Source organism: Pelecanus crispus, chromosome 4 (genome assembly GCF_030463565.1).
Source record: "Pelecanus crispus isolate bPelCri1 chromosome 4, bPelCri1.pri, whole genome shotgun sequence".
In the NCBI taxonomy this organism is placed as follows: Eukaryota; Metazoa; Chordata; class Aves; order Pelecaniformes; family Pelecanidae; genus Pelecanus; species Pelecanus crispus.
In genome coordinates, this window is record NC_134646.1 from 58,077,679 (window position 1) to 58,102,137 (window position 24,459).

Sequence of the window (24,459 nt, forward strand, 5' to 3'; positions counted from 1 at the left end):
TGGTGCTGTCGGCACATCGTTTTTTTCTGCCGAGTGAAAGCCACGTGCAAGCTTAGTCCACAAGGTCATGCCGTGATTGTGATCCTGGCGACTTCAAAGGGACAAAGAGTATTAGAGTAATAACAGTATCCCGTCTTATCATCTAGGTGGTGTGGTGAGGTCAGCACTCGTATTTGTAATGAAGGATGCCAGAGCGGGGCATCTGTGTGCAGTCAGAAGTCTCTGACTGACAAGTGCTGGGTGATTTAGCTGCAGCAGTTTGATGCTACTGTCCCTGGTTGTTTGCCTCCTCCTTCTGTCTGCTCCTTTATCAGCTGAGATATGCGTCTGCATCCCAGCCATGCCAGTCCAGAGCCTGCTGCAGCTGCTGCCAGGGATGGTGGGCTTGTGCCAAGGCACTGGCTTGTGAACTGCCATAGCAGTTGTAGCCCTTGCCAGAGGCTACCTGGTACAGCAGAACTAACAGCTGGGGGATTTTACATCTTAAATTGCCAAGCTGACATCCATCAGAGCTCACGTGAGCATGCCAAATCATCTGGGTAACCTCCAGCCAAGTATTAAGTCTCCTCTGTCCCAGTATATGCTAATCTGTGAGAAATGGATTGTTACAGATCCCAGCTCTGCTGATGAAGCAGTTCCAGTTATAAAATCCCATGATTTTATACACAGAAGTTTCCAGTGGCCATCACGGCATTAGACACTGAAACAGGTGTAAGGCCTCTGATATGGTCTCCCCATCTGATGCTGCAGAATTTGGACTAAGGTGAACTGCTTGAGCTAAGACATGAAAATGTGTGTGAAGGAACACGTGCAGCCAAAATGCTCTCCTCCTCCTAAATGCATGCATTTCTCTGGTTGTCAGCTGCGCATGCATAGCTTCTGCAGTCCTGTGAGATAGCCTGGGGAAAGCTGGAAATGTAATTTTTTAATGAAAATAATCTGCTGGCTCAATATATTACCCCTGTGTTGGCTGTTCTGCTGGAGAGGTTTGATAATGGGGCAGAGTTTGCTTCATTGTGCTCTTTTCCCATTCCTGTGTAGCACACTTGTTTTGCTGCTATTTGCAGTGCCTGAAATTACACACTGGTAAGTATTATTAAGGAACAATTCTTAGCACTTCAGATTTTCAGGGATTGTCTTTGGCTAATTTCCACAGCATCCCTGTGAGGCGTAATGACTTACTGCCTTTCTGTTCACAAATAGTGCTATGTTCGCCTATTCTTTGAGCAGTTTAAGAGTAATTCATCTGTGGAACTGCCTGGTTCACAGAGGAACTCAAGAGAAGGCCAGGTTGTGTGTGCTACAGTATTGGTGGGCTCTGGCACTGCTACAGAGCTGCGCAGCTGTTGTGGAGGCGCTGCGGAGCAATGAGCTTCTGGAAGGCCAAATGTGTATCCAGTTTGCTTGGTTTAGAGGTGGGGAAGCAACCTGGGACAGAGAGAGGACACGCTCAGATGCCACCTTCCTGCCGCCCTTTAGGGATGAAGGACATCCTGCAGCTCTCACGTTGAGGGGGAGCCGGGGAGGGAGAGGGGGCGGTTTGCAGCAGCTTTCTGACCTCATATCCATGCATGGTCCAGCCACAGTCTGGCCCTGGGTAATTAAGCGAGACTGAATTGAGAAAGCAGACATGGGACTTCAAGCACAGGGGACAGCATGGTGCAGCGTGCAATGCTTGTGAATCTCAGTGTAAAATCTGTTAATGGACATGCTTTCCAAAGGATGCTCTTCAGGAAACCACTCAGCAGCCCTACTGTCCTTGTACATGGGATTAGAAGAACATAAAGCTCATAAAGTTTAGGGTTTTTTAAGGGGAGTTTAGCAATGGTGTGAGGAAGACATGATCCATCTTGGCTATGGCCTAGTGTCTCAGCATTGGTTTAAGTGGTTAGGCTTTTGCTTGCTGTTTCTATTGCACAGTCATACTGCTTGTGATTGCACCGGCGGGTATGCACCTCCATGCGAGCCATGCATTTACGTATGCAGGAGAGTGCAGACTGGTTTAATAACTACTCCTGTTTAAATGCCGGATAGATATTTTACAGGCCCATACAGACCTTTGATTTGGTTTATTATTCAGCCTTTGTCTTTTTGCTTAAATTCCAAATTGTCATGTGTATTTTCTACAGGAATTGAACTCTCCTCGTAAACATTTATCTTCATTTCTGAGTTAATTTACAGTGTTTCTGCTGATCAAATCTAATTTAAAGGGTGGGGCTAGGAAAGGGTCATCCACTTGGAACAAGCATTTGAAACAACTAATAAAAAAGCAGACAGGGAGGATTTTCAGTTAGTGTGAGTTGCGGTGGTTTAATCAACGAAAATGGAGCCATGCCAGTTTTCACCAGCTGAAGATCAGACATGTTACTCCTATGTCAGACTATGTGCTGCTGAGAGCTACTAGATTTAGGACTATTAGCACTGCATAGATCTACACATCCATACAGGTCTTTTTGCTCTCTATGGGTTTAGTTTCATTTATTGTTTTCTTTCTGCACGCACCAAGCTTGCATGACTACTGGCAGCACCAAGGACAAAAATGCTGTTAAGAAACAAAGGATTAAAAGAAGGTCAATGTTACTGTTATTACATTCCTGCTGAAGCCAAGTAGACTGTAGGTAGCAGAAGAAGAAAGTCAGTGGCAATGGCAACTTAGAGCACATCTCCTCAAAGTAGCGATTATTGTTCAGTGGTGGTTTCCATGAACCTTACTGCTCTGGAAGCTGGTGTCACGTGGGATAAACCATATAACTGTACACAGTATAAAACTGAACAAAACCACTTTACAGTGCTTTGAAAACGGTCTGACAGTGCATGTAGTGCACCATATATGTCTAGCGGTGAGAGATGCTACTTGCTGTTACATAGGCAGTTCCAGGATTTCTTAGTGATTACAGCACCACCTTCCCCGGCCCTTTTATTTAAGGAACAGTTCTGCCCTGGGGTTTATTTGATTCCTGTGTCTTCCAAAATTGAGGTGGAAAGGCAAATATCCCTTTCTTTCAAAGGGATATTTTTTTAACCAAGAAAATGTTAACAATTTGATTTTCATCCTAGCTCTGTGAAGATTTGTATACTGGCACAACAGAAAACTGAATAGCTGAAGTGCGATGCACAGCTGGAAGGAGAGGTTGAGGATGGGAATCTCATAAACTGTCTGTCATGGAAGAAAACGTCACATGCATAATGCATGTGGCACTAACAGAGAGGCAGTGGTGTATTGGGCTTGCGTGGCAACGTTTTGGGAGCAGGGGGTCTATGGGAGTGGCTTCTGTGAGAAGCTGCTAGAAGCTTCCCCTATGTCCAATAGAGCCAATGCCAGCCATCTCCAAGCCAGACCCAGTGCTGGCCAAGGCCGAGCCCACTAGTGACAGCAGTAGTGCCTCTGGGATAAGAAGGGGGAAAAAAAAATGCTGCAGAACAGCAACTGGGAGAAAGGGGTGAGAATATGTGAAAGGAACAACTCTGCAGACACCAAGGCCAGTGAAGAAGCAGGGGGAGAAGGTGCTCCAGGCACTGGAGCAGAGATTCCCCTGCAGCCCATGGTGAAGGCCATGGTGAGGCAGGCTGTGTCCCTGCAGCCCATGGAGATCCACGGTGGAGCAGATATCCACCTGCAGCCTGTGGAGGACCCAGGCCAGAGCAGGTGGATGTGCCCGAAGGAGGCTGTGACCCTGTGGGAAGCCCATGCTGGAGCAGGCTCCCGGCAGGACCTGTGGACCCATGGAGAGAGAGGAGCCCAGGCTGGAGCAGGTTTGCTGGCAGGACTTGTGACCCCGTGGGGGACCCACGCTGGAGCAGTCTGCTCCTGAATGACTGCACCCTGTGGAAGGGACCCATGCTGGAGAAGTTCATGGATGACTGTCTCCTGTGGGAGGGACCCCATGCTGGAGCAGGGGAAGAGTGTGAGGAGTCCGCCCCCTGAGGAGGAAAGAGCAGCAGAGATGTGTGATGAACTGACCGCGATCCCCATTCCCATCCCTCTGTGCTGCTGGGGCCAAGGAAGTAGGGAGTTTGGCAGTAAATTTAAGCCCAGGAAGAAGGGAGGGGTGGGGGGAAGGTGTTTTAAGATTTGTTTTTCATTTCTCATTACCTTAACTAACTTCCCCAAGTCAAGTCTGTTTTGCTCTGACAGTAATTGGTGAGTGATCTCTCCCTGTCCTTATCTTGACCCATTAGCCTTTAGTTATATTTTCTCTCCCCTGTCCATCTGAAGAGGGGAGAGAGAGAGTGGCTTTGGTGGGCACCTGGCATCCAGCCAGGCTCAACCCACCACAAATCGTCACAGTTATCACCTCTTTATTCACCCCCTCCACTCCCTGGTAGCTTTCAAGGAGATTAATGGGTACTACCAAGTGCTGAGTACTGAGGACAACTGGATTCCTTGTACTCAAATGCCTAAGAGAGAAGTAGGCAGCCTGGTCTTGAGAACTGTGTTCTTCTGCTGTGTACATGAAAATAACTTTCAAGAGTTTTAGACATGCAGACGAGAAAAGCTGTGGTGCATTAGAGGCACATTTAGGTGGAGGATTGTTCCAAGATGCCAGTGCTCCTGACACATCTACTGCCTGTGGTCTTTCGGTAGCAGGTGAGCATCTTTGTGTTTTTGGAAAATCATTCAGTTGTTAGGAGAACTGATCTAAATATTCATGACAAGTAATGTACTCTGCCAATTTTGACCTGTTGGCAAATTTTGAATGAAGATTTTGTTGATTTCTTTGGATCGGCTCAACAAGTATTAACATATCAACATATATATCTTTAGAGACATGAATTATTTATAGCAAGTGTTCAAAAGGTCTGAAAAGCAATTTTCTTTTGGGAATGTGTGACCGACCACATGGGTGACATGGTATTCTCTCATCCCTGATTGTCTTAGCATTTTAATTGCTTATTCCATCTGATGCTAATTTTGATTCTTGATGAGGTCTCAGTGGTAGTATCTAAGTCCATTTTCACTGAGCATTCATCCCTACAAAGCTTCATTTGTGTGAAAGCTTGTGAATAAAGAAGTATAAGCCAGCCAAGTGTCACTCTAGTTTTGTTATTTGGGCTGCTAGCTGATATATACTCATGTAGTTTGATCAGCTTTAGTCATGACTGGGCTGGAAACTTCAAATCGGCTATCTCCCAGCAAATAAATTCAGGTATGAATTCAATATGAATTCATATTTTGATTGCTGTGGTACTGTGTATATATTAATTTCCTCTGCTCATCAGGTAGGAAAGTTACTGAAGAGATGTGTTATGCACTTTATTTTGAAAATCAAGAAATTACTCATTCTCCAAACACATTCATTGCATGCCTTGTTAAGTTTAAGCCAGAAGATGAACTAAGCAGCAGCAAGCAACATCAAGAAAATTGTTTTGTGCCAAAAAAGACAGGGAGCTGAAAAGCCCAAGGATGAGTATGACAACCATGCAGCTTAATGAGCAGCTCTGTAGGTCCTGTAAGGTGGTGAATTATGAGACTCAGCCAGAGTTTTGCACTAGCAGAAAGTAACTGGGAAGATCAGTAGGATGATGGGCAGCACTGGAAAGGGAAGCTAAAATTGCCTACTGCCTCTGCTTCTTGGGAATGAGAAGAAAATGGCTGTATGTGGGCTCGTACACAGGGGTGTGGGTTTGCAGTGCTTCAGTCAGGTCAGAGCAATGTAGATACGGACAGGCTAACTGGAAGCAGATGTGCAGGGAAGGTTGATGCACGTTGGTCTAACACAAGGATTCATTACATGCACATTGGCTTGGCCTAGCTTGCCACACTACTGCATCTGTTGGGGGGGGGGGGTGGGGGTTTACTGTGGTGCATACAGTATGTCCTTGCAGAGACTCCCTTGTACGTGTTGAATGGTGAACAGAGAATAAGCTATTGTGGTGACTTGGGACTGCAGCTATTGAGGTGTTTCATGGGGAACCTTGACAACACTGTCTCCCTGCTTCTCTTTCCAAGATGTCTGCCCGCAGTGCCAAAACACTAGGATCTTAAAAATAAAAACCACCTTTTTTGAATCTCTCACGAAATAAATGAGCAGGTTCTGTTCTGACAATGCTCTCTAGTAAAAATAATTTTCATTAAGCCTACTGTGAATGTTTACTTGATTGAAATCTTTTGCTGGTGGAATAAAAGGTTTGTTGTTCTCAGCCGGGCAGAGAATTTTTAAAATCACTGTAAAATGACATTCCAGGAAAAGGAGAAAAAGCAAATAATTCTTGGGGAAACATTTTAAGTTTCTTACCAAACAATTTAAAATCTAAATGAAAAGCTGCACCTCCACTGATTTATATTAAGGCTGATACTGATTACGTACTTACAAAACTCAACATACGTCATTATGGAGAGTAATTTGGAAGGTGTGTGCCCATTTCAATGCTTTAAATAAGACATATTTCTGGTGACCTCAAGTAGAAACTGTAAACAAGCATAAACATTGGGCTGTGAGCCCGTCTTGTCTCTCATCAGTGCTCTAGACTGACTGTAGGCTTTTCTCAGTGCCTGACAATTGCCACATCACAGATCTGTTGAGATATACTACATTTACGTATACTCAACTGACAAAAACCTCTGCAGTTCAGAATAAACTGAAATCTTCCCCAGCAACATTTTCTAAGCGTCAAAGTGTTTTTGTCTTCTTTGGTTTAGACTTATTTATTTTATATTTGTGTTACAATACTATTAAACTTTTTATATGTGAATATTCCATTCATCCATTCCAAACTATGAAAATGTTTTTATTTGTCAAATCTAAACAACTGAAGACTAATAGAATCCTTTTGAAAGTTGATGCTGTGAGATTTTTTGGGAATTTAACCCCTTTTCAGTCCAGAACAAAATCTTATACCATGAGTTTCTGCAGAATGAAAACTGCTTACTGGACTTCTGATAACTTTTATTTCCTTGAATGGGAGGTGCTATAAACAATGAAAATGTTGCTTTTGTTGATGACATAGGTATTAGGAAATGATTTTGGTAGATAAGGAAAAACCCTTAGTCCTGGGTCAGCTTGTTTCTCTGTTTATTTAATACTTAAAACTATCCATCAAAATAGAAGTTAAAATGCTAAAACTGTTCTTTCTCTACAGTAAGCTGAACCAAAATACTGGATTTGGGGAAATCTGTTAATCCTTTCTAGAACCTGATACTTTAGAGAGAAGTATTATTATAATAAAAAATAATTTAATAGTGCAACAGTTGTAATGTGACAAGTGGAAGTTCTTAGAAAACTGCTGCATTATTTTGCCTTGGACTCTGTGTAGTCTTAACGAGTTTGTTTAGACAGATTGCTCTGTGGTCAGTGGCAGCAGCTCGTTTGACCAATGACAGAATAGAAACTCTTTTCAAAAACCTTGATAGGCATTTCTTTAAAGGCTAGCACCATAAAAGATATAAAAACTATGTTAATGACAAAAATTTGCAACTGCACACCTTGATCCTATGCTCATGGAAGGCAATGGCAAAGCTCTCATTAACCTTGGTGCTGAAGGATCAAGTTGTTTCCTTTATAACCTCCAAGTATTTTCGTAAGAGTAATTGATCAATCCTCCCACCACTGTGTGGGGCAGATGTTGATGTTAGAGATGAATGCACTGAGGTGAAGTAATTCATTCAGGTCCTGTGGTGATGAGGCACTGAAGATGGACAGTGCTCGGTTGCTGCCCTCTGATCTAATCATCAAGAAATACTCTTCTCCCTTCCTTGACAAGAGATTTTGAAAGACACCTTACAAGCTTGGATCAACCAAATATTGTGAATTAAAAATATTTTGGCTTATGTATTATAGAAATATATTGGGTATGTTCGGTGTGCAAGTTCACTGAACACACAGTATTTCAACAACTTGCTCCTGTTTTACCTAACCTGTAAATGTCTTTCAATCCACAGCTGTTATTTGGCCAACCCTCTCCCTCCAGTAACTTACAACTTTCAATTTCTAGTGTGCAATTTTGTTCATCCAGAGGATATCTGCGTAGATCCATCATGCAAGCAGCTGTTGTTGTGATCCTATAAGAGGAGGGTGAAAAAAAAAAAAAAAGAGATTTGAAACCACATTTTACTTGTTTGAGAAGGCAAGATTTTCTATAGTGGCTTTTCTGTTTGTTTAAATACAGAATGGTTATGCACACAGATTCCTGGCATACAGACTTTACGTAGCTTGTAAAGCATCATTAAATAATTTATACAGCATAATATACTGGTTACAGTATAAAATATCAGAGCATATGCTGAATACCATAGAGCAGGATTTTGACTGAAAACTTTAGGTGCAAAAGTGCACAGTGTTTCGAAGAACATTTAATGAGATTTCTACTTGGTCATCATATTTTCAATGTTTTCAATTCAGACATCTTTAAATTGTTTTGCAAATTGTTTTATTTATAACTCATACAGCTGATAGCTTTTTTTTTCATTTTGTTGTCACCTACTGCTGTTCTAATTTTGTCTGATGTGTATGTGCATTTTCATCCATGCTGTGGAAATACTGGTAATATCTGATTCATTATTTTTATTGTTTCATAATCAGTTTATCATTAGCTATGATAGTTGAACATCACCTCTTAAAAATGGCATGATGCAATCAAAAACTTGTGAAAAGTAACATTGTCTGGTGGTTACTTAATGAACATTGAGAGTAGTTACGATGTAGGCTGGATCTTCCAGATCCTTGCTCCTTCTAGAGGGCATGTGAGTTGACATTTGGTCCCTGAAGGTGTTCTCCATTGCCTAAGCCTGTTTGCAAGGCAGTTCCTCTCCTTCTGGTAGACTGTAAATCACAGAGGATATACGCAAATGCTTGCTGATAAGCCTGTGACACCTGGGAGGAAGGTTAAGTGACTGCATGGGGATAGAGGTCAAATTATAGCTTCTTTTAAAGATCCCTTTAAGAAAGATACTCATAGTGGTGCTTTCAAACTCACAAAAGTAAGTTAGCACCTGCATTTGCCTTTTTTTGTGATAGATGGGTTTTTAAATGCTTATAAAACTTCTGAAGTTGTGAATGGGAAAACTTGGCTTGTAATTTCATTGATCTCTCTCTCCCCCTCTCTCCAACAATTCCTACTTGAGAAAGGCAGATAACCTCTTTTCTTGATCTGGATTTGGTCCCGTTGTTCCAGTTCCATGTTAATTAATGCCACAGGAATACATCTGGAGATTTTATTTTTGATGTGCTGAAAGTCAAGCACACTTACATGCTGTATTGGGGTGATAATACTTGCTGTCACAGAACTGACAGAATTAAAAGAAAAAAAAAAAAAGGTACTTGCTTCATTACTGTGACATGCTTTAAATTGTCCTAAGTCTACAAAATCCATCTGTCTACCTGCATATAAGGACCATCTAGCAAGTGCTGTTATGAGAAACAGTCCCCAAAACTACTCTATAATACTGTGTAAAGTACCATGGAAATGGTATATTTATGCTTTTCCTCAGGCTGATTTTTGTCACATTAAATTGAATTACATGTGTCTTAATGGGTTTTGCATTTGTCGTAGAAAAGATCGAGGACTTCAGCAAAGGTAGGACCTCATTTAGTTTAGCCATGTACTAAATATATGTTACTGAGAGGCATTGAGAAGACATGCAGTAATCATTTGTCAGACTCCTACTTAATAATGTTTAAGATCATAACAATATACTCACATTAGTCACAGTTAAATGCTTTTTAATGAAGGTTTCATAGGGTAATGTTTTGTTCCCAATTAATAAATCAGCCTTTATGGTAATTTAGTTTACCTGTATCAACCAGATTTATTTAAATGTGTACAGAAGTAGAAGCTGACATAGTGTTTCCTAGACCACAGAGTTACAGTGGCGAGATATTTCCTAACAGCTGGTATGTCTATACTGCTGACTTTTGCAGTTTTGCATATTCTACATCAGCTACATAAGTAGTAGCAATTTGTTATTCTTAATAACATCAATACAAATTAATTGCGCAGTAATAAGCAATGCAATTGTTGTATACCTGAGTTTTAAATATTCCACGTAATTATTTTTTCCCCGACATTGTAATTCTGATACATCTTTGCTCAAATGTATTGTCTTCTCACTATCTGTGCAGTTTTTGGCACACTGGTTTGATGGGTCTGATCACTACTACAATCCAAGAACAAAAATAAATGTATGTGTTACTAAGACGCTGCACTGCTAATTGCAGGTGGAGTCTGGAAGTGAATACTTGGATTATGCAGAAGAAAGATAATAAACTCTTAGTATGGGTTTCTAGCAGCAGTAACTAATCCAAATCTGCCTGGCCTGTCTATTGGCAATTTCTCATCTTTCACCCTTGTTAAATGACTCCTTGTCTTTCTGCTACAAGGAAAGGTAAAACAGGGGCACTTTGTGTTCTCTGCCTCCCTCGGCTCTGTTTTGCATTCCCTATAGTGCCTGTAAGGCAGTGTAGTGTGTATATGTCAGTCTCTATACTTTGGGGAAAGTCTTGAAGAGCAGTCAAAGGTGGTGGTGGGGAGCAGCTCTCCCCCTTGTGACTCTTTTAACCCCTTAGCAGCAGTGCTGAATGCTACAGCAACTCTCCAGTGAAATAGCAAGCAGATGCTTCCAGGGAAGCAGGGAGTGATGGGTTTTGCAGAAGCTCGCAGAGACGAGAGCTGCACAACATGAGATGGGAAGGACAACAGGAGACTATTGTCAAGCAGGCAGTGGAGGGTGGCTGTCAAGAAGCTTGTGGCTTCCAGCAGCAGGAAAAAGGATCCCACTTCACCTGTAGACCGGCAGCTTTGGACATGGTACCGTGCCCTGGGCAGGGGTATGAGGAGCAATATCTGCCCAAGGATTTGTCAGAGCCAGCTGAGCCTGAACTGCGTGCCTGTGTGAATGGGAAAAGGCAGGCAGTAGCTACTGGAGGCTCCTCCCTGAAGGAGACGGGGGCACCAACCTGCCCAGCACAATGTGATGTCTCCTAAAGCTGGAGGTGCTTAAACTTTATTGGGAATCTTAGGCTTCCTTGAAAATAGCTGCTTGCAATTGCAGTAGGAGTGCTTCAGGATCCAGCAACATTCATTACCTGTAGTTCATAAATCTGCCTTTCAAGCATTTCTTTCTGCCTCATAACAGATCTCAGCTGTGTAAAATTTTTAATGGCATTATGCTCTGGATAACCACAAAACTTGTTTAAGGAGATAAATTAGACCCATATGCATTCATAGTAATTGCTGTCTCAATTTGAAAAAAATCAAATCTTTTATTATGAACAGAGTAAAATCCCAAACCTGTTACCGGCTGCACTCTCTTATTGGAGAGAGTAACTGATGGCTTGCATATGCACCAGAAGCTTAAAAATGAAGACATTCAAATGCAGGATACAAGGGTGTAGTGGCAGGAAGGGGAATGCAATAGTCTGAAGACAGGACAAAGCTGCAATAAATCTGTGCTCAAGAGGATTAGTCCTGAAAATCCCTGGGCACAAGCAGTTTGTGGCAATGGTGGAATATCATGAGGCTCTGTAAAAGTTTAAGTGGAGGACTAATCCTACACTTGAAGCAGGGCTATTTATATCTCGGAGTAGGTTATGTTACTTCGAGGCTTTCCATTTTTAAAACATGTTTTAAGTTATGTATTTTTCCAGTGTTGGGGCTAATTTATTTTTTTGTACAGTTTCTTTTGCCCTACTATCCTTACATTCTTTAGATTCTTTTGAATACAAATGATAAAAATGGGATTATGCAAAGATGACAAGCAGTTAGGTGGAGATATATCATTGTGCTACTAAATTTCATTCATGTCAGTACTCAGACATTCTGGGATGGAGTAAAGTCTGAATTGCTAGCAGGCAAGATAAATAACATTTGCAAAAAAGCAAAATGAACTGATTTTTTTTTTAAATTTTGGCTTGGGGTTCAAGTTATCTGATCCACTGCTTAGCTTTTATTTTGATGTCTGACTCTCTGAATACCAAATGCTTACTATATAATCAAGTTATTATTTGCCAAAAATAAAATTATATGAAAGGAATCATTGATGTCCAGTATTTGTAGAACTGACTTCCTTAAGTAATACCGTCAGAGGTTTCCCTGCAGGGCAGCAGGTCGTGGAGGAACAAATGGTAAAGCTTAATATTTTGGGTTAAGTCATCAGTGAGCAGTTAAATTAAGTTCAGAATGAGCCCTGGAAGTGGAGTTATGGTTCAGTACTTGAGCATTTCACCAAAATGCTGTCAAAAAGCTGTTCCTGAATTCTTGAAGAAGAAACAGAAGCAATATTTTAGACAGCAATGACAACTAAATGTGGAGATGATCAGAGCTAAACAATGCAAATTCTGTCATAAAATGTTTCTTCCATTTGGAGGAGAGGTATCAAATTTTAATATGTTCGTTCTTTTTCTCTCAGTCAACAGAGCATGAATTAGAAATGTATATGAAGATATGAACTAGGACGGACTAATTTTTTTCCTTAAAAGAAAAATAAAATCTTAAAAAATCAAATAGAAAATAGCCATGCTTCTCTTAACCACTGCAGAGCTGGGGCTCTATTACACACTGGAAATAGACTTTCATATTCCAGGTAAAACATTGCTTTTATTATATCAGTGTTAATTTAACTTTGGTGGTATAGGGGAGCTTAATCCCATAGCAACTGTTTGACATCAGAATCCAGTCCCATATCTCTGGTGTAATTGGCTTCATTTTTCTGGAACCAGGAAGACTCTTGATGTTTAAGATTCAATGGGATGTCTTGTAGGCAGAGCTATTGAAGGAATAGAGGAAGGCAGAAAAACTGTACATTTAATCTGCAATTTTTTTCTCTGTACATGGTACATGTACAAGGTTTACAGTTGTCATGCCTGCCGACACTGTAAATTTCCAAGAAAAGCCTGAGTGGCTTAGTCCTCGGCCCTGGGAGAAAATGTTGGCTCTGAACCTGCAAACATGCCCAACTTCTAGTGCTGGAAGAGTCTGCTTACAGGAGGTACATTTGAGCATTAGCATTATTTGTGTTGGTATCATGTATTTTGCAGTGTGTACAACGTACGTGTGTCCATGTATCAATGTAGTGTGTACTTGGGAAATCTGTGGTTAACAGTCTATGTAATGCTTGTCTGGTCAAATTCTATTAAAAAAGAAGTTAAACACGTTAGTAAGATTGGGAAGGGCCAGCAGGTGCTTAAATAAATAATGCTTTCACAGATCTCATTAGAAGTTGAGAGAAAATAGGAAGGTCCTGAGCCAGACGCAGTAAAAGATTTAGATACTTAGTTATAGATATGAGCACATTAACATGTGGAAACCAATTTTTTTTATGATTATAATTTGGCTATTTTTTTTCCTTTTTGTTTGTTTTTTTTTTTTTTTTTTTCCCCCCACAAGATCAGTGGGAAATATGTCTTCGACTCTAGGGAGACAAGCTTTCAACTGCTAGGTCTCTGCTGTAGACTACACACTTTGAGATAACACTCAAGTTTATAAGGAAAACTTTTGTATGGATTTAGGTTAACAAGTGCAACACATATTTCCTTTTAATCTTGCTCAGAGAAACAGCAGAGTTGCATAAACATGAAAAAAAAAAAAACATCTTGAGGAAGACATGTACAGAGAAATATACAGTCCAAAGGGTTAAAGTTGTAAGCAGCTGAGAACAGAGTCTAGCATGAGAAAGGCCCAACAAACTTTATTATATTGGGTAAAGTGACTGGTTCTACTAAAGTTACACAAAAATGAGGCCAGGAAAAATGTGTCATGCTATGGGCTTTCTACTGTGTTTTATTGATACCCTGAACTGGTGTTTGCTTGATTTGCCTCTCCTTCATCTTTCTTCTTCGTTGAAAAAAAAAAAAATCAAAAAATGGATTAAAATTGACAAAGAAGTGAAAATGGTTTTTAGATGTGGAAATCCTGTGGTATGCCTTTCTGAAAAGGCTGTATATTTATATATTTGTGTATGTGTATGTATATGTCTGTATGTAAATAAAGATGCTATTTATATTTTGGATTAAGCAGATGGATGTGGATTTAACACACTGCAGATAAATAAACATTAGGTCAAACCTTTCTCCCACACTTTATTAGAAGTTTGTTGTAATTATTTTAGGCACAACTGCCCAGCTAGCCAGTGGTGCTACAGCGATCTGTCACCATAACCCATAGTGCAACCAGCTTCTGGCCATGCAAGAGCCAACCTGTCTTCAATGCAATAACCAAGCACGTCTCCAGAAGCCATCTCTTCCACCGCTTGTGGACAGCGATGGCGTGGAAAGGCGTCTCAGGGACAGACTGCATGTTCTGGCTATGGCTCCCACTGGCCTGTGATGCTATTGCCTCCTCCTCCCCTGCCACCATGTTCCTTTCCTCCCAGTCTGCCCCTTTAGTTGTCCACATTGAATCTTGAATGAAATGCAAGCAGCTCAGCAGTAAGGTTGGTGACCTCAGGTATCAAGGGGGGCAATAATAGCTCGAGCTAGTATAGCTGCAGCCAGAAAAGGACATGTGGCTGAATTCTGCAATGATTTTCAAAGGCTAAAACATTGTTCTTAAGATGAAAAGAGCTGCAGTGGTCAGGAAAAAAGAAACCCCAAACCTACTGAAAAAAATCAGAAGAATTAACTATAATAGTACTGCTGGCTAGTGCTGTAGTACAGTAATGGACTGGGATTCATGCTGAGACCTAGAGGAGTCATTCTGAGTTTATTGTCTATCCCTGTGTACCTAGTAACATACGTGAGAGCGAATACACTTGTCAAATGTAGAGGAGGAATATTTGGTTTTCTCTGAGGTATAAATACAAATGTCTGTTGCCAAGTAAAAGACAGGCATGGAAAGTCAATCTACAGGGTGTCAAATCAATCAACTGCATTGGCTTGAAAAAAGAATGTTTAAAAAAGAAACCTTAATAAAAACATTACTGTCCCTACTACTCTTTCTATTCATGTATGTTCTCCCGAGAAGCTACTGAGCTGTCTGCTTGGACTGCTGTGCTGTCCTGTAGCTCCCCTGGGACACTTCTTACCACATTCCTTTTTCCTCTCGGGCATATCAATATAACAGGTGCCCACCAAAATAAGGCAGAATTTGCCTGAGTTCGTTATTGTACTTGTTAAGCTGGTTAGGAACATGGATCCGCTCATCAGTTGGGCTCACTGCTGGGCCCCAAAGATGGTTAAATATCACAATCTCTGAAGAGGGAATTAAATTTAGGAATGACCCTGGACTGGCGAGAGCTGATGAAGGCAGTGCTGGCACACAATATCAAGGTATTTGTAAGGTTATTCCATTGTTGGTGTTACACACCAGCAAATTGCCAAGATCAACTCATTGCTGGTAAGCTTCTTGAGCTTTGTCTCAGACAGAAGTCCTGGAAGACTCAAAAAGTAATTCTTAAATAGAGTTTTCTGTCCATCTCAGCAGTAGAGACTACTTCTGTAGGGAACATTCAGTACGTTTTAGGCACGGGCAAGCCACTGATGTAATGCACAGTGTGACATTCATCTAAGAGAGAAAGAATAGTTTGAGTGTGCCTTTTCATGTCCAAATGGTTACCAGGTGTGACACAGGAGATGCTGGCTTGTAGTGAGCACCTGCCTAGTCTTGCTGTTGTGGTCATTTCAGTTTGCTCTAATTAATATTCTTTAACATAACCCAGGCACTACTTTCTTACATAGTTTTTGTACCTACAAAGCTATGCAGTAAATGGTGTGTTTTTCACTTAAAAATCATGAGTTCTCTCTAAGAATGCCTAGTAGCTTGGTGGTGAGGGGAAGGTAAAGCAAGAAATTAGAAATCATCTTAAGCTCTTTCCAGGCCGTCTGCCCTTAGTGCTGGGGACAAGATAATGGGCTAGATGGACCTTTGGTCTGACCCTTTTTCATGTTTTCTAGCATTATTATCTTTGACCAAGTTAACAACTTAAATGGACGCTTACCCCTCACCACTTTGTAGTCCATCCCAGGCTATCTTTCATTCCCCAAATCCTTCCTTTCTGAGTTCAACTCACCCAGTACGTTTACATGGATATTCTGCATGCACAATGAATGAGTTTGGGGTAGTGCTTCTCAGGGAAGCAAGGTCGAGCTTCCTTCACGGGATTTAACACACTCTAGAAGATGGGTGGAAATAGTCCAGTCTTCTACAGGAATTACAATAGTACAAAGCAAGATTGATTTAAAAAGAGGAACATGTATCCATGATATTCACTCCTGTATGCCCATGAAATGTTTTCTATTCCCAAATATTTGATCTAGTCTCTTGCACCTGTGCAGTAGTGATAGTACTGCTTGGTCTTTAGATCTCTAGTTATATGAGTGGTCCTGCTCAGTTACTCGTTTGACCTGAAATTTTGTCAGTAGGGATTGTGGCATCCACAGTCTAAGGCAAGTACAAGTGGGTGCAGTGCATTGTAACATCTTTAGTGTGTATGGTAATATATATTTTTAAAAGCTTGAGTCATGAGATCATCTAGACAGAGAGATGAGATGTGGATATTGTCACAAAACACCTGAAAAAAATTCACAACTCTTAATTCTTTTTTAGATGTACACAGTGGCAAGACATGTGAAATTAAAAAGGAGAGCTCTTGGACTTGCATATTGTGGATTCATTTATGCCTTTGTAAGCAAGCCTATGATGGTGTCAGACTGAGTCACTGGCATTTTGTGCCAAGTTGGAGCAGGTGTAAATAACTAATGCACGCTACAAAACAGAGGAGCTGCGGGTCTGTATCTTTATCTCTGGCAATTCCAGCCATTCAGGGTGAGCAAACTATTAAAGACTACAGATTCTCCTAAGAATCAGCTTTGTGCTACCATCTATTCAAGCATAAATACTCTTTTGCTAGACTGAACTGACTGTGATTTTGAAACCTGTTATCCATCTGCTGTTTATTCTTTTTTTTTTCCACCTCTTACAGGTTGTATTTACTTTCTTTTCTTTTTCTTTTCTTTTCTTCTTTTCTTTTTTTCTTTTCTTTTTTTTAAATGATGAAGGGCTGTTTACTGGAAAAGGTCACTGCTGGTCTTCCTTTAGGCATCCCAGGTTTAGAAATTTCTTGAAGCACATTGAAGCTTATAGGTTTTCGGATGAGGGCTTGCAGCTGTAGTGCCTTGAGATCACGGTGCTGTGACCTATAGGACAGTACTGTGTGCTGCCTGAGAACTGCATGTGACAAGCAGATGGCCTGGATGCTTTGCCACCAATGCTACCTGGAGCACTGGGCTGCTGCATGCTGGTCCCTCCACTGTGTTAGCACAGGTTATCTGTGGGACAGAGGTGTTACCAGAAACACTGAGATATTCAGGGCTAAATACCCACTTTTCCACGATGAAATGTTATTTCTAGTCCAAAAGAAGTGTCCTAATCACATCATGTCTCTGTGAGCAGTCATGCTGCAGAGTCAAAGTGGGGGTGTGTTGCAGGGAGTGGGGGGCCGGCAAGCAGCTGCCTCCTGGAGAGCAGGATCTCCTTTAGCTAGCCCTGCTGCTGACCCCCTCCTTGTTCTCCTCCTCAGCTCATGAACCTACAGTCTCAACTACCATTCCTCCTTAAAAACAGATCTCTCATTATGCTCTGTAAATCCAGAGTGAGAGCTGCTTGTTAGTAACAAGCGTGCAGGTGGGCCAGGCTATGGCATGTCAGGTGTTGAGGTGAGAACCTGATGGGAAGGATTCACTACACTCCTTCACTGCCTGCATCACGTTCCCTTTGGGTTTATTCAGTGATCCCCATTGAAATCTAGCACTACACTGTCATGCCTAGCTGAAAATTTGATTTGGGCTAGCAGCTGGTTGATTTGAAGGTAGGTTTTGGAGTCAGTAAAAGAAAGCCAAGTATATTAAACACTAGCTCAATGGGTGTTCACCCCTGAACTCACCCTCACAATGAACCAGATCTTCAAATGTAGAGACCTGTAAAGTGCCTAACACTGTAAAGCATAACCTAACATGGTAACATGTGCATGAGGAGGTGTTCAACCCATTCAAGGTGTCTGATTCCTTGGAAGAAGTCAGGATTTCTCACCCTATACTATGTATGCATTCTGGCCAACTCTTTTTATGCTTTGTTCACATAGAACATTAGTTGTCTTGGGAGATTTACCTTGGCACTCAAAGTAATTGGCAGTAAATTAATCATCATTATTTTGCTTAAAGAAACAAACCCTTGTTGAATAGTCTGATTTTTAGCTGCCAGAACTCTGCTTCAGAGAATGGTTACATAGTACAAGCAGAAAGCAGGGATGGGGTGAGGAGATTACCCAAAATGGGGACAAATAGGCTTCCTGGCTTCTGCCTTCCCCGGGAAAAGAGCCTGAAGCTCCAGGGCAGTGGTGGGAGTAGGAGGCAGTGGGGAAGCTCTGATGTGGAGGAGTGGGAGGAGAGAGGTAGTGAGAGAAAAGGTCTGTAAGAAAATATTTTGCTTTGACTGAATTAGAAACTTGTAAAATCAAAACCTTAAGCCAGATATGTACTTTTTATAGATAATGTAAGCTCTTTTTCTGTTCAATACAGAGTATCAGAAATAATTCAGAGTGAAGATGACTTGCTTATAAAGATCTAGAAATATATTAAAAAATTCACTCAAATGTTACAATGTAACTTGTTAAATATTAGCAAAAAGCTCTCTTTCTTTGATGCTTGTAAGCCGAATTTCAGTGCAATGAGAATTTTTACTGCACAGCTATAAACCCATGAAAATAAATTTTATAATATAAATCCCAAGAGAGCTATAACTATACCAGGGCAAACAAGATACTTCAATAAAAAGTGCCTGAGAGTTGGAGCTGAAATATACTGCAAAAAGTAATTTAGTTTGACAATGCATATATGTTGCAAGCCAAAAAGAAAAAAAGAGTGAGCCAGATGGGAAACGCTTAGCACGAAGAAAGGTCCAAGAGGGAAGTCAAGTCAGTTAACTGGTTTTCAGTCTGGTTTTAATTAAAAAAATGGTGCTAAATCTGCAACTTTTTCAGTATCTCTATGCAAACCTTCTAAAAGTGACTAAATGCAAGAAGAGTGATGTTATTACTGAAATTCCTAGATGCAGGTAATATCCACAGACTGAAATATCCTGCTGAGGAGGGAATAGAGGTCTGCTAGATGGCAGCAGCGATGTTAGCGCCATTTGGTATCTTCATCTTTGGGTTGTTTGTTTTCTTGTTGTTTATTCCAACATAAAACCAAGCCAGATGCCAAGATATGTATTGTGTGTGCGTGAAAGAAAGATACGCACATGTTCGGATGTCTTCCCTTCTTTGGCAGAAGAGAAATCTAAGCAACATCTTACACACCCAGCCTGGTTTGTAACTGGAAGGCTTCAGGATGTTCTTGGTCAAAATGACTGGTTAAAAACTGGATTGTTTCTGGGATCAGACCTACTTCATATTGACCCATTGCTATCTAACTTCCTTGTAACCAAGGAAGATCTTTCTGGATTTTGGAAGCAAGGGTGAGACTGGAAGAGAGTCCTGTCATTTCCCTGTAGGTGCTGTACAACTGACTCTTCAGGAACCGTGACTTCTCATGTAGCTTCTACACATCAACATTGCCCGTATCAGTGCATCTCAAACAGAAACCTGCAGTCAGGGGAGGAAATGTGCAGAAGCAAGGATCAAAACAATTTCTTGCTTTCATATTTCTTGCCGCCTTCTGATGTCTGGCCTGTTGGATTTTCCAAGATGGGGGAGACTGCTCCTTTTCCAGTGGTTGTAGCTTTACCTATGCACTGCAAAAATGGGCCCAAACTGTGCCTTCAGTACTAACCAAACTTGGCTGAGAGACATACAGATCTAATGGTCTTAAATGAAGAGAAATGAGGTGTTATAAGCTTTCATGGGTGGTATGGAAACTCTTTCATCGTTGAGAAGCTTAATCCTTTCTTGATTTTGTGAAATGTAAGAAACAAAATGATTTTGAATGTGGCGTGTCCTCTGGCTGTTACGCAGTTACTATTTACTAAAAACACAGGTTGTCAGCCCTTACTGTTGGTTCAGAACACCTGTGTGGGCCAGCAGAAAGGGCAGGGCTCTGAGAGAGTAACTGGGAGCACCTGGGGAGGTACCCGCCTCTTTCTGTTGGTTGTGTCTGGCTGGATGTCTAGCTTCTTCTGGAACCATTAACTGAGTGGGGAGCTGCCTTGGGGAAAAAAAGTGGTAGAAAATACAAGTAAGTGCTACACTTCTGTGTTTTTTGTGGAAATGGGTGCCTGACCAGGCTGAGTGTCTGTTTAAGATGTGAAATGCTAGGCTTTTTGCTGATGGTAGATGAGCCCTGCTTCTTTTTTAGCTATAAGGAAGAGGAAATTCGTAACTAATCAATTGCAGACAAATTTGACTTGAAATAAATTTTAAGGCTTTGTGGTCCTGGATTGCTTGAAACTACAGTCTCTGTTCCTAGGAGAGTGCAAAAGAGAGGGAAGGCAGCATTTTCTATAGGGCTCCTGTGGAGAAAAGAAGGAAGGGAGGCAGGAGGAACCCTTTTGCAAAGGAAAAGAGGCTTCCACTTGAATCTGTGGTTAGTTTTATGGCCGCGCTTCTTTATAATGAGCTCACTTATGAAATCTATTAACAACAGGTATCACCTAGGAAAGATTGCAATAGCAGCAGTAAATGGCTTCTTATGGTATGGTATTGTACTGCTTTATGTTTGTAACTGACTGTAAGACCTAATACTCATTAAAATATGCTTTTACCACTTACAGAGAAGATCTTAAATTATCAAGCCTTTACAGACCACTCAAGCGATTCTTAATATAAAGTGTGATTGATTTCTGAAGGTTTTTCTCAGGTCTCTGGTTTTCACTGTTTTCCTGTGTTCTCCCATCCTGATCAGACAGTAAGCACACCTCATTTGTTCAGATAGGTAGCTGAATGTGAAAACTAATAATTCCAGTCAGCAAAGCTGGCAGTGTAATTATGTCTTGATACATATGTTGTGAGCAAACTCGAGTGCATCTGAAGAAGCTGAACTGCTGTGGCTAATCTACCATGTGTGGTGACTAATTTCATTGGAAAACTGAAAGTAAAACAAAAATCTTGCACTAGGACCTTAATGAGAAGATCTTTGCTTTTGCCAAAATATTGACCCCACCGGTGGTGTAAAGCGTGAACAAAAAAATTAGATTGCCTTTTTGCATATGTCTGACTTGGGAGGAATGCTGATGTGATGTTTGTGTAGGAAACTGATTGATGCTCATGCCCTGTCAATAGATCTTAATTGGAAGATGAGATAAATCAGAGCAGAAATTAATGTTTTCATTGCATGTGGCCCAAGACTGATTCTGTGATGGTGGATCAGTTTAAGACACCTATTACTTCCAAGAGATTTCTAGTTACAACAGCTTATTAATTCTCATAACTTTTTGAATGAGCATAAATGAATTATAACATTGAAATAAACTTGGGACAGTAGGGTGTTTCTGTTATTCCACTACAGCTTTTTTGTAGTTCTTATGCCTTATTTTTCTTTGTGAATTGTGCTGTTAAGTCAGTTAAAGTTGAGTCAGGAATAAAAGTTGTACCCTGACATTCATTTTAATTAGAAAGCAAAGTTTGGGACACAGTGGGAAGGGAAGGATCTTTGGACTGTTGTTTGTACTACTGCAAGTACTGCCTCATATTTCTTTCATAACCTGATCAACATGTGTCTTAAAATACTTGGGAGTAGTAGGGCAAACTATTAAACAGGAAATTTTTGGGGAACCACGTTTTTCTGATAGTTACCCCTCTAATTTGCAGCCTGAATCTTCTCCCAAGTGGTTGGTGATAGGAGGAGAGGAAATGGGCTTAAGCTGCGCCAGGGGAGGTTTAGGTTGGAAATTAGGAAAAATTTCTTTATGGAAAGGGTGGTCAAGAATTGGAACAGGCTGCCCAGAGAGGTGGTGGAGTCACCATCCCTGGAAGTGTTCAAAAAACGGGTAGATGTGGCACTTCGGGACATGGTTTAGTCTAGTCTACCCTTGATTGGCTTAGAGTAGACTTGGTAGTGTGGGTTAATGGTTGGACTAGATTATCTTAAAGGTCTTTTCCAACTTAAATGATTCTATGATTCTATGAATTGATTTATGGCTAGTGTGTACCCCTTTGCCTTTGGGACAATATTGTCCTGTGACTTACACGGCACTTTTCCCTATTGTCATTTTTCCCCTTTCTGGACAACAAGCACATCTCCTGTCAGTACTTCTTTTGCTGGGTAAAAGAAAATTCTCTGTCCTTGTTAAGCAGATGTGTGCCCTTTCCTAGCTGCAGCAGCACAGAAGAGGTTACCATCTTCTAATTTATCCCCCCTTCCCTGGAAATTGAAATCCATTATTATCTACCAGCAGAGCTACTGATGTGAAAACACCTTGAATAGCCTTTGTGAATCTGTTGGTGTTGACTGTAGTTAAATTGGGTAAGGTGGTAACTAGCTCACGGTGACTGAAATAGATTAGGAAGTGTTCACCAAAGCAACCTTAGTTAGCATCTGTAAGAGAGCTGTAATCTCTAGCAGAGAAATGGTGATGGGTAGATTGGGAGAGACCTTCTTAAACGAGCACGGTGTGGATTAGGAGAGAATATATGTGTACATACGCAGGCTCCTCTGTGTGAATGTTTTCTCTGAGCTTGTCCTTTTCACCCAGTTCTTCAGCTGGGCTTGCATAAGATGGAGCAGGCTAACAAGCCCTAGAGAGTGAGTAGCTTAGTTATACTTAGAGCATTTAGTTTCTCCTGACTGCCAACACTGATGAGTCATATGCAGATTTCATCTGAGTGGGTCACATCTTTGAAAAGAAAATTGGGTTTGTGCCAATGAGGTATTTTTATCCTAAAAGATCTGTTAACTAAACCTAATATTGATAACTTTGAACTGGTAGGGGGTGGATGTTTTGTATTTGAATGTGTTGGGGGGGAATATTTTCTGCTGTTTTTGTCTTTCAGTAGTGCTAGTTGTTTTACAAGGTGGGGTAGTGGTTGTATATACCACAAATGTCTTATGGGGAAGAAAAAGGTACAAAAATTGTAAGCAGTTCTAGAGCAGAATATATTTTTATTTGTTTAAATTTATTTATATTTTAACAGAGATGAGAACAACTTGCACCAGTGTTGAATCTTTGTCCTGTTTTATTTGGTTTTAGTCTTTGTTTATATTGAAAATGTAATTCTTTTTACTTTTAACCAATGATGCTTAGTGCTCTCTTATATTCACTGAATACTGTGTGCACCAGTGATCCAGCAGACTGATATGTAGCTATGTAGCATCTTGAATGCACAACATCTGTCACTGCTCCTTTGTAAACGGAACGTCCCTCATAAACAAAGCACACAGGCTTGTGATAAGCAGTATTATTTCAGGAATTAAATATATATTTCATAATTTGAAGAAGCATCTATGTCCTATAGATAATATACTTGTATAAATGTTTTCCCCATGATATCTTGGAGGACCTTATTTTGTCTGTTTGCTCTTTTTTCCAATTTTTTAATTTTATTTTTTTATTCCAAAACATTCACATTACTTTTAAAAGTTTCAAAAAAGATTGCCTAGTCATCCAAGCTAGGTACTCAAAATCCAGTAGCTATTCTAATCTCTCCTTGGCACAGAACATTTTTCAAATGGATGGAATACAGGACAGCCAGAGAGGTGGACCTGTTCAAGTAGGAGAATAAAAGGTCCAACTAAGTACTTAAAGTTCAGGTTGTCCACTCCATCCTCATTATGGAATATAGACATACTTAGTATTTTATAGGGCTGGCAGGTTGTAATTAAAACTGTGCCAATTTGTATCTGAAATCCAAGAAGAGGTATGAATTAAATCTCATGGCATCTTTTTACATATTCATTCTGACTGTAGAGCTACATTTAAAGTACTAGCATAGAAACGCTTGATTTTTCACTAAAATTGTGAAGGTTAGCTATGTTCTGAATGGTGGTGCAAGCACATTCAGCACGATTGCATGCACTTGTAAATGAGGAAGCTGGATGTTATGTGCATGTGGGGATGTATTAGCTGTTGGCTCTTCCAGCAGAGAGAATCAAAGCCTTGATGAAAGAAACAAAATGAGCACGTTTTACGAACCAAAACTATGAGCTGAACGAGGGCAAGACTTGTCTTCCTCAGCTCCTTAAATATCAGGACAGATAATACTCATATACTTTTGAGGGTTTCCTGCCTCAGACTCTGGTGTTGACGTATATCAGGCCTTATTGCCAACTTTTTCCTCCTGCCTTGAGTAAGCTTTAATATTCTGCAAGCTCGGACTCTGCAGGCTTTTGTTCTATCCTAGCAACACATCTGCATTTGATTTCTACAAATAGTTGACATATAATTCCTCACAGTTGGTATCTGTTGTTGTGCCTGTTTCTTCCATCTTTAACTTTAAGAGCTGTCCTGGTTTCGGCTGGGATAGAGTTAATTTTCTTCCTAGCAGCAGGCATAGTGCTGTGTTTTGGATTTAGTAGGAGAAGAATGTTGATAACATGCTGATGTTTTTAGTTGTTGCTGAGTACTGCTTATGCTAGTCAAGGACTTTTTCAGCTTCCCATG

At 40.7% G+C, this 24,459-nt stretch overlaps 1 protein-coding gene across 2 annotated transcripts in view; it reads right to left on the reverse strand.

Annotated features, from left to right (window-relative positions):
* The window catches only part of GABRB1 (gamma-aminobutyric acid type A receptor subunit beta1), a 146,198-nt gene that overhangs the window by 23,660 nt on the left and 98,079 nt on the right, over window positions 1-24,459 (reverse strand). For both annotated transcript variants that reach the window (XM_075708972.1, XM_075708973.1), the window contains exon 5: window positions 7,917-7,999. In XM_075708972.1, the coding sequence (XP_075565087.1) occupies window positions 7,917-7,999 (83 nt within the window). The remainder of the gene's footprint in view (window positions 1-7,916; window positions 8,000-24,459) is intronic.